The 11110-nt window shown below is 36.6% G+C and overlaps 1 protein-coding gene across 1 annotated transcript; it reads left to right on the forward strand.

Moving 5' to 3' along the window:
• The first annotated feature begins 1479 nt into the window (after window positions 1-1479).
• LOC106304264 (uncharacterized protein At1g04910) lies at window positions 1480-4340 on the forward strand. Its single transcript, XM_013740674.1, has 9 exons — window positions 1480-2041; window positions 2128-2205; window positions 2287-2463; window positions 2552-2640; window positions 2727-2844; window positions 2926-3069; window positions 3150-3475; window positions 3559-3799; window positions 3917-4340. Exons 1-9 carry the CDS (start codon window positions 1670-1672, stop codon window positions 4220-4222), a joined length of 1851 nt encoding a protein of 616 aa, XP_013596128.1. The 5' UTR covers window positions 1480-1669; the 3' UTR covers window positions 4223-4340.
• The last annotated feature ends 6770 nt before the right edge of the window (window positions 4341-11110 follow it).

An 11110-nucleotide genomic window follows, 5' to 3' on the forward strand; every position in this document is an offset into this window, starting at 1 on the left:
CCAAGGAGATGCAGTTCCTAACATGAGCCGAAATCTAAGGAAAAAGAGGAGAAAAAGGTGAGGAAAAACAAGAGGACATATGTGAGTCTTTTTCGGTGATGGTGAGAATCACAACATAACGAAAAGGTAAACGAAATGCATAGATGGTGACGTCTCAATGTAAAAATATAGGGAGAGAGCACAAAACATCTTTAAAAGGTAATGTTCAAATAATTAGAAAAAATATTAATTTTTACCCTGAAACTATTAGCCTTAAATTCAACAAATGCCTAAATGTAAAATTATTGAAATTCAATATGCATTACATCACAAACTCACTCCACCACTAATAAGGTACTATTATACCCACACCAACACACTATTAAAAAAACAAACAAATAATATGTTAGCATATCACCTATTACTACATAACATAATAAAAATACCAAATAATGTTCTTAGCAAATAAAGACGATCACATAATTAGCTAGCTTTATCATCCGAAAAATAATAATTAACAACAATAAAATAATATTCCGCGCGAAGCGCGGACATGCCCCTAGTATATTATAAACTTAACAAAATTGATCTTGTTACATATACTACTAAAGTGTGTTTATATTTTGAGAATTAAGTTAAACATTTTAAGGTGAATCAATTTAAGGATAAATGATCTATGTGGATATGATTTTTGATATCACATGAGTGAAGAAGACAGAGATTATAAATAAGTCACTAAACAAGTTTTCAGAGACCCAAAAAAATAGTATGAACCATTGGACAAGAATGAGGCTTATGGACCGAAGTAAGTGTGGATGTCCACTAATAATAGTGGTCGGAAGATTAAACCGAGTCTCTCGCATGTGGGTCTTTGAATGGCTGGTCCTGAGTAAGGTTGGATGAAACATTCGCCTAGTAACTTCAAATTTTTTGAAGAAAATTACATAGACATAAACCTCCAAAATTTTGTTGAAATCTTTATTAAATCGCTTACGGTCGAAAAAATCTCAAGGCCAGCCCCCGTCTCTCACTCTCGGATGTCAAGACACAATCGAATGTTGATTGTTCACACAAATATATTAGTTGTTTTAAACAAATAGTTAATAAGGAAGGCTTGTATCACAAGTCGTTATCGGGCCCATGCAAAATACCAACAAACCTAAACAAAAGGGGTTAAAAATATAAAGAAAATATAATACATGGGCAATTTCTTTAGATTCATGAATGATTTATTTACTTTTAGAGTTTTAGGTATTATCGAAGGTTTTAGACACGCAAAAAAGGAAAATGATTCGGTCATGGAAGTGGCAACGACGGAGGAACAAGAAAGCAGAAGAACAGAAGCTTTCTGTTCTTGGTACGATTTGTTGACATGTAGCTATCTCCATACCCAATCTTCTTCTTCAAGGCTTACGTCGTGGCTCTTCTCATCTCAATCCACATTTATTTATGTTTTCCTTTTATCTTTGCCTTGCGTTTTACTCTTCCTAACAACAAAAAATTCATACATTCCTCACCAACTTTGCTAGCTTCACTTAGAATTATTATGTTCTGTTTTGAATTTCTCCAGAACTTTTTCCACCAGGTTTCAATCTCTATTGGTGGAATCTCTGGCTCTACTTAGTCTTAACCTAGCTCTCTTCCTGATTATTTCAGCTACTTGGTTTTATGAAATTTGAGAGATAGATCAATGGGGAAACAAGGATCACCGAGAAGTCCTCGGCCCGAACCGGCAGATAAACAAGAGAAAACCGGGAGAAGAAGTTTGGATTCTTTAACAGGAAATGATCTCTTTATTGGTAGAAGAATATTTGGAAGTGAAGTAACCAAGGCTCATCATGGATCTAAACATGATCAAAGCTATGGCAGTAGCAACAAGTTTGGTTACTCTTGGAAGAAGCAACACTCATGGCTTCGTAGGAACTTCAAGTCGATTCTTCTGATGATCTCCGTCACCAGTTTCATATTCTTTATGGATTCCATTATGGTTTCGATCTTTCATTCGGATAGAAGCACAGTGGTGCAGGACATTTCAAGGTTGAGCAATGTCACTCTACATAAGGTTTGTAACAAATGTTTTTACTAATACTTCTCCATTGTTAATTTGATATTTCTTCTTATTGTTATATTTCTATGTATGTAAATAAGAATGGTTCATCTCAAGATGCTTCACCGGTGCAAATGTATAGCCGTTTACTAAACTTAGCTTCAAATTCTCTTGCAAAGGTTAGTGAAAAACGTATAAGATAATGTTTTTGTGTGTGATTTTTAATCGTTAGTAATCTTTGTTTTCCATTGTGCTACAAGAACGTATTCAAACCTGATGCACCAAACTTCCGGGAGGTAAGAACTTCAAAGTCATCACAGTGGAAGCCTTGTGCTGATAATAACAATAAAACTGTGGCATTAGAGAGGTCTAGAGAAATGAACAATGGTTACATTACGGTTAGTGCAAATGGTGGCCTTAATCAACAGCGTGTTGCTGTAAGTATATACCAAACCAATTGATAACGATAGTTGATTCATCAAGAAACTACTAGATATGTATAATAATTGTGTTGGTTTCTTGCAGATCTGTAACGCTGTTGCGGTTGCTGCTCTTCTTAACGCGACTCTAGTTCTTCCTCGGTTTCTTTACAGCAATGTCTGGAAAGATCCTAGGTACTTTAACCTCCTCAAGACTTTGTGTTCTTATAACTGAATTCTTGTTTTATTGATTCTCATTTGAATTTTTTTCTAAAATGCAGCCAGTTTGGTGACATATACCAGGAGGAACGTTTCATTGAGTATCTGAAAGATGAGGTGCATGTAGTCAGGGATCTTCCTCAACATCTAAAATCTATTGATAACAAAAATCTCAGCTTGGTGGGCTCCTCTTACTCTTTTTATATCAAGCTTGATTATTGGAGTTGAGAAAATGATAATGTTTTGTTTATTTCTTCACAGGTTACTGATGCTGAGCTCGTAAAAGAGGCAAAGCCAGTGGACTACATCGAACACGTTCTTCCTTTGTTAAAGAAGTATGGAATGGTTCATCTCTTTGGATACGGGAACCGCCTCGGTTTTGATCCGTTGCCTTTTGATGTTCAGGTACAAGTATATATACAAAAGGATGCATAAGTAGAGCATTTAACTTGGTTCTTGGAAGTGATATGTGTTGTCTTCTACAGAGATTACGATGTAAGTGCAACTTTCACGCGCTAAAATTCGCTCCCAAGATTCAAGAAGCAGGATCTCTGTTGGTGAAACGGATAAGAAGATTTGAAACAAAGCGTAGCAGGCTTGATGAAGCATTACTTGGTGAATCCATGGCTAAAGATTCCTCTACAGGAGATCAAGAACCATTGAAGTATCTAGCTTTACATCTAAGGTTTGAAGAGGACATGGTTGCTTACTCTCTGTGTGATTTTGGAGGAGGAGAAAGGGAGCGTAAAGAGCTTCAAGCGTACCGAGAAGATCATTTCCCTCTTCTCCTCAAACGTTTGGAGAAATCAAAGTACAAAAACTTCCCACTTAGGTGTCCTCTAAAAGGAATCAAGTGTCTTGTCTTTTCTGAGTTTTCTCTATGTGTCTTCTCAGGTCTGTTTCTCCAGAAGAGTTGAGGAAAAGAGGAAAGTGTCCACTAACACCAGAGGAAGCAACTCTGGTACTTTCTGGTCTTGGATTCAAAAGAGGGGCATATATATACTTAGCTGGTTCACAAATCTATGAAGGTTCTTCTCGTATGCTTCCTTTAACTACTCTTTACCCGAATCTCGTCACTAAAGAAACTCTCCTTACACCACAAGAACTTGCACCATTCAAGAACTTCCCTTCTCAGGTAAACAAATTCTGAGCTGAGGCATATAAACCGAACTGTATACCTTTAATTTTTGAAGGGTCTTTCGCGGTTCTTGCTTAAGTTCTCATTACAATATTTTGAACTCGGTTTTTGTAGCTAGCTGCACTAGATTTCATAGCATGTGCAGCTTCAGATGTGTTTGCAATGACTGATTCTGGGAGTCAATTATCGTCCTTGGTGTCTGGATTTAGAATATACTATGGCAACGGTCATGCACCAACATTGAGGCCTAACAAGAAGAGGCTTGCAGCGATCTTATCAGACAGTGAAACAATAAAGTGGAAGAGTTTTGAAAATCGTGTGAGGAAGATGGTAGAGGAAGGTTACAAAGTTAGTGTTAGGCCTTATGGACGCAGTATCTATAGACAACCGAAATGCCCCGAGTGTATGTGTAAGTTTTGATACTTGCGCTAGTCCAAAATAGAATGAAGACACTATATCATAACGATACTAAGTTTGTAACATGTGAATAACTAAGTATGCCAGAATACCCCAGTAGTAATCCCACTTTAAACATTTGAATCTGGCTAAATACCTTATCCCATTTGGATTTCGTGTTTGGTCTACCATTACGAGCAGCATTTCAGTTGGTATGGATGGCAATCCACTAGTAGCTAAAGCTGGAACACCTGAGATTTGTCAAAATCCTATAATCCATCAAATCGTACCCCTATAAACCCACAAACATCAAATTTGGTTTAAACAGAATCTGTTCGACAAATTACAAAATTCAATCGAACCGGCAAATGTTTCGATCTATGTTTTCGAACGGAGAAAAAATATATCAAGAAATCGGGCATAAATCTAACCAATTAGATTAAACCATCCTTACCCATAACTTGTCTTCTTCTTTTTTGAACAACACACCTATCACTTATCTAACAACTAACTAAAAATAATGTCACCCAGGTTAACTAAAAATAATTTTGACTAGAAGTATGATATCCAAAATGAAGTTGATTAAGCCAGCGAAAATACCGGTTTAGAGTTTTTTTTGGTTAACATGTAAGATGCCATGCATGATGAAGATATCAAAGCATATTACAATATACGAAGTTTTTTTTTTACTTCTTTTCCTAATTAGGGTCCACTACGTCGTAAAGTAACTTTAAATTGAGACAATGTAGTAAATATCCCAAATAGAGGTTCAAATTAGCGAATTACCTTGACCGTGAAATAACTGGGTCACCTAATACTCTTTTGGTATTGGATTACCGAAAATACCCCCTTTAAACCTGACACATGAATTGCCGCGTGGTCTGAGACAGCAGTTGGAGACGATTTCGTGCAGAGGTTTCTCATCCACACGTTTATTCTAGGTATTGAGACGTAAGCTTAAAATCTGAGATAATAAAAATCTTTCACTTTTGAGGTTTTAAGCTTGAAATCGGATTGTACATGATTTATTTGCAAGTTTCAGACATAAATATGAAGGAAAACACAAGAAAAATTGATGAAATCAGTGAATGTAAGGATATGACGGCTCTGAAACTTTTTCTGCGTAACCCTAAAATATTTGGGGTAACCCTAAAATATTTGGGGAAGAAGAGGATAAAATTACGAATATTCCATTAATAACAAATATGGTATATAGTTGGTTAGTCGTTAAGTTTCATGTTAGTGAGAAACATTGATCGGTAACGACCATTAATACCGTTAACAGTGACTTAATTGCTACATGAAGAACGAATAATAAGCAATTGTCTAAATAAAATAAACATCTAATTGTTAGTAAGAAGTTACTAAGTGGTTAACAAATACATTAGTTAATATATGTCTTAGCAGGTAATTATGTTCTTACCGACCAATTAACTTAAACATGTTAGGTAATGAACGTCTTAGCGGCTAAGTATGAACTTAAACTCATTAGGTAATGTACATCTTAGCGGATAAGTATATACATGTTAGGTAATGAACGTCATAGCGGCTAAGTACTAACCAACAAATATTATTAACAGTTAACATTATAATTAGTAGCGAAAGATACAAGTTACATCATACATGGTACAAGAAATTTTTTTATCATTACACAGCGAAAAACTAAGTTAGAAATTAAAAATATCATGGTGTAATCGATAACAAATTATATGTTAAAGGAGAATTTAATTTGATGGAGAAATATGAAAGGGAAAAAAAAAGATAAGAAAAGAGAGAAGAATAAATCACAAAAAAAAAACAGAGAAATCAAAGGAGAGAAGGACGTGTCACCCAAAGGATAAAAAGATGCTTTCTCTGGCACATGCATAAGCTAATCTGTAGGCTATTATAGTATGCTAAGGGCATAATAGGAATGAAAATGAGTTTTGAATGTGATGGGTAGATAGTGAATTAGTGTTAGGTTTAGGTGTATCCACACCAATTACTCCTTTAAATTCTCTAATTTTAGATTCTTACACATGTAAATAAATAATATTAGTTTTTAAGTGTGTATATAAAAGGCTCCACAAGATATCCATCATCTTCTTCCTCAATATTTGCTTAATATTTGCTCTGCAAATTTCTCCAAATGTGTTATACTCCAAAATATCATACGAAAACTACATAAATCTTATTTTTCCATTAGAAAATTCAAAAATCCTAAATAGTGTCTCTCTTTCTTCTTCATATTTTTCTTTATAAAACTATTCAATACTTCTTCACCTCCACACCAGTTCTCATTTTTTTGACTTTTCTCTATTAAACGAAAATGAAACCATCCAAGAAAACTCCAATTATTCAAATCACGAAAGCCATCAAGGAGACTATAAATTGCGGGGCTACTCCGACGATGAAGAATATAATGAAGGTTCAGGAGCATGCTTCTACTATGGGTGCTATGAAGGCACATAAACGAGCTGATGATGTGAAGACAGAGAGGTGTAATTCAACTGACATTGGTGTCGACAAGAAACCTCCGACTTCCTTGTCCAACATGAGGAGAACCTTTGGGGTCATAAGAAATTCAGACATGCGTATGGCTCTAAGAACCAAATGGACTGAGAATAATAAAACCATGGAGAAAGATCATGGTAATGTGAAAATCCCTGCTTCCTTGAATGATTGGACGAAAGAGAAGAAGACGAAGTGAAGAAGAAGAAGAAGTGAATAATCTAGATGAAGAAGAACAAGTGAACGGTTTTATTTGTGTTTTCTAAGCTAGTATATGTATTTTTTATGATAATGTGTTGTTTTAGTTTCATTTTAATGAGGGGAGACGACCTATTTCCACACCAGAACTATTGTATAATAATAAATGTACACAATGTTTCAACCTCGTCGTAATTGCACACCACATAAGTATTACAACCCCCTTCCACACGCAATGAAAGTTCGAAACTCGTTTCCACACAAAACGAGATTTGGATTGGTTTTAATGGTTTATAACATGAACCGATAGTAAACCAGTTCATATCGGTTGGTACTGGTACAACCAGACCCAGATAAAGATCCGACTAAGGATCGATTTAAACCCGACCCGAAACCTTCTAAAAACCCCTAAAATCGATTCCCCTTTCGTTTTTTAGAACCCTAAACTCTAAAAGTTTAGAGAAGAGATTTCCTTTTCCAAACCCACAAAGTATGAGCAATGAATCTGGAAATTCGAGTGGAGTCTCTAGCGCTCGAGCAAGAGGTCGTGTTATTGGTTTCTGCAAAACAGAGAGACACTGAGTCAATACCAAAGAGAGACAAAGACAGAACAATAACGACATAGACAAAGAGAGATAGAGAGAGAGAGAGAGAGAGAGAGAGAGAGAGAGAGAGAATTGTCAAACACTTACCTGAATGGAGCTAAGCAGAAGATCAACGACGTTCTTGGCGAGAGAGACAAAGGATTTAGGCTTTTAGGGTTTCTAATTTTCTTAAGTCTGGTCTTGGGTTTGTCTGGTTTATTGATTTAATCTGGTTTATATTCTCTAATCGGGTCATAATCAGATCAGTTTTGGTTAGTTAAGTTAGTCATTGGTTAAGTTTATGGTTTAGAGAACACTAACCAACGTTTAACCAGTTTTTGTAGGTATTAGTTCGGTTTGTGTGGAAACGAGTTCTGAACTTTTATTGCGTGTGGAAGGGGATTGTTATACTTCTGTGGTGTGCAATTACGACTAAGTTGAAACATTGTGTACATTTATTACTATATGATAGTTCTGGTGTAAAAATAGGCCGTCTTCCCTTTTAATGATGTGTGTTTTTATCTATGGTCGAGTTATCAAGTAATGTTTGTTTATAGAATGAATCAAGTCTGTTTTTATCTAACCAACTTCGTTGAACTTCATATTGTCTGTATTTTTACTACCGATTATCCTAAATAGAACAACTTAGATGGACACAAGTGTATAGGGTACCATGAGCTAAGATGCTTCTTACTGAGACGACTCAATACAATTGAAGAAATAGCGCAACTCTGTATGAACATTAAAAGGTGGAGTTACCAAAACCATCACATTAGTCACTTGGATCATATCCATTGGGATTTTTGAAAACATGTTTACTAAAGCAAGAACCAATCTGATCATTGTCTTGATGGAACAGAAGGCCAGGATTCATGTATTCCTTTCTATTCCACACTTCATTATTGAAACTGTTCTCAATCTTCTTCAAGCTCAGAAACTTATCTATCTTCCTCTCCAATAACATCCACAAACTTGTCGAGTATCATCCCTATAAATGTATTTTGACCCAGCTATAACTAGATCACAAACTAGTGCTCTTTCTTACCGAGAGATCAAAATTACCCACTAAAGACTCCGTGCTTACATTCATGCCTATAAACCCACAAACATCAAATTTGGTTATGTCTGACTCCCTTTGATTGTCTGATTCCCTTTGATTTAAACAGAATCTGTTGGACAAAATCTAACATAAATTACTAAATTCAATCAAATCGGCAAATATTTATGGAATATGTGAATGTGGGACACGAAATTAGAATTGGGGATGAGATTTAAGATGGTTTATGCTTGATTAGTGATGAGATGGACGAGAGGGAGATGAGAGATAGATGTCATCGTTGGTTATGGAAATGACAGGAAATATCGATTGTGAGAACCGAAATTTGCACTGTCGATTTTAGTAACCGGAGGAAAGCAGAAAATTGTCTACTTTCCGTGATGATCCGGATTTTCTATAAGTCAACTACAAGCGATCAACAGTGAGCAAAACGAAAAGAACAATACGAAATTTAAGAGCAAAAAAAATGAATGATCTTATTTCGAATCTGCGTATGAGCGTTATAAAAAGTGAAAATTTCTTTGGTCGTAAGAGCTGTCAGTGTGTTCTCTAGTTCTAAACACCTAAGACCTTGAGATCTAGTTGAGTCGCGACTCGATAACAGAAAGGAAAGTTGCCTAAATTGCTCTAAGTGCTAAAGCTGTTGTCAAATTTTCTATCTCTCTTAATTGTGTTCATCGCCTTGGCCCTCTTTAAATATGCCTCCAAGATCGGACATCTTTCCATTTCCGTTCCTGAATCGAGTTTATCTCTTTGTGGAAGTTTTCCTTATCTTCTCGATTTCCATGTTTATCTTGGAAGTTTTGCATTTATCTTCTTTTTCATTTCTTTTTATCCAAATGGAATAAACCATCATTATAATTTGGGTCTGTTCTCATTTTAAATCATAAGTGGGGTTTCATCATGTTTTAGGCCCCTTTCGGACAGTTTTACGACTTAAACGTTCTTCTGATTATCTTTGGAGAAAACGTCGATTTATACGATGTTAGTTTTTTGTATTGTTGATTCCAAATAATGACGGAAATCACTCTTTTTTTTTTGAGAAGACAGCGGTGTTAAGTTAACCGTTATCGTCTCTAACGATTGATTCAGAATTTTACGAGAAAAAAAAGTCTTTAGTTGTTTTTTTATCGTAAAATCTCAACGGAAACTCCGATTGAGATGAAACAAAATACATTTCGATTAAGATTCAAAGGAGAACATGATGAGAGCCTTGTGGGACGATTAGGAACTCTGTGCGGTGATCAGGAGTGAGTGAGCTTTGTGGCGATGAGAACCTTTGTGAGGTGATGTGAGCTCTTGTGAGGCGATGTGAGCTCGTGTGAGGCGATGTGAGCTCTTGTGAGGCGATGTGAGCTCGTGTGAGGCGATGTGAGCTCTTGTGAGGCGATGTGAGCTTGTGTGAGGCAATGTGAGCTCGTGTGAGGCGATGTGAGCCTTGTGTGAGGCGATGTGAGCTCATGTTAGGCGATGTGAGCCTTGTGTGAGACGATGTGAGCTCGTGTGAGGCAATGTGAGCCTTGTGTGAGGCGACATGAGCTCGTGTGAGGCAATGTGAGCCATGTGTGAGGCAATGTGAGACTGGTGTGACATGTGAGCTCGTGTGAGGCAATGTGAGCTCGTGTGAGGCGATGTGAGCTCGTGTGAGGCGATTTGAGCTCGTGTGAGGCGATGTGAGCTCGTGTGAGGCGATTTGAGCTCGTGTGAGGCGATGTGAGCCTTTTGTGGCAATGAGACGAGCTCTGTGAGGCGATGTGACCTGTGTAGGGCGTTGAGACAAGCTCTGTGAGGCGATGTGAGCTCTGTGGGCAGGTGTGTGTGGCGATATGAATCTGTGTGGCAATGTGAGGGAGTGTGTGTGGCGATGTAAGTGTGTGAGAAGAGTGCTGGTTCTTTTCTTCCCTTCTCATTATCTCCGTTGATCGCTTTGTAGACTTTCGGAACTACTTGGTTTGTTTTAAGTAAGCGTTTCCGCAAAGATTTTCCGAAAGTTGTTTTACGGAAAGTTATCTTTTAGATTTTCCTACGAATTTCTTCCATGGAAACTCTCTGATATTTTGTTTTACGGGAGGTTTTTTTTTTGTAAAATTCATTGAAAGATCGTAAAAACCTTCCACAAGAATGCTTTTCCGATCTTTCATGTTTGGATAGAAACTCGATAGTTTCTTGTCCAAGACGAAGTTTTCATTCTTGTACCCTTATTCAAATAGGCTCAGCTTATGTGGTTTGGTTCATCCTGCTTGTATTTGTTTAAGAAATATTTTCTCGGAAAATTTTAGCCATTGATTTCGTCATGCCCGATTTTGAAACCAACGTCGATGAGAAGGAAATTCGGGAACTACGGTTATTAAAACACGAGTCGGATCCTTGGGTAGGATTAGTGGGTGGATTAGTAAATATGTTGAATTTTTTAGGTTTCTTGGTCTTTTCCCTTTAATTTTGATTTAATTTTAATTCATTTTGAAAATTAAAATACAAGAGTTTTTTTTAGAATTTTTTTTAGCTATGTGGTCTATACCAGTATTTGTTCCCTTCGTCACCTCATCACTATAAACAGAGAGTAAAATAATTCCTTCAAAGCCA

This window comes from Brassica oleracea, chromosome C7 (assembly GCF_000695525.1).
Source record: "Brassica oleracea var. oleracea cultivar TO1000 chromosome C7, BOL, whole genome shotgun sequence".
In the NCBI taxonomy this organism is placed as follows: Eukaryota; Viridiplantae; Streptophyta; class Magnoliopsida; order Brassicales; family Brassicaceae; genus Brassica; species Brassica oleracea.

Excerpts from the sequence above, each read along its gene's own strand:
- LOC106304264 (XM_013740674.1), top strand. The coding sequence starts at position 1,670 with ATGGGGAAACAAGGATCACCGAGAAGTCCTCGGCCCGAACCGGCAGAT. Across the intron at positions 2,845-2,925 it reads ATAACAAAAATCTCAGCTTG|GTTACTGATGCTGAGCTCGT; the intron begins GTGGGCTCCTCT and ends ATTTCTTCACAG. Across the intron at positions 3,476-3,558 it reads AAACGTTTGGAGAAATCAAA|GTCTGTTTCTCCAGAAGAGT; the intron begins GTACAAAAACTT and ends GTGTCTTCTCAG.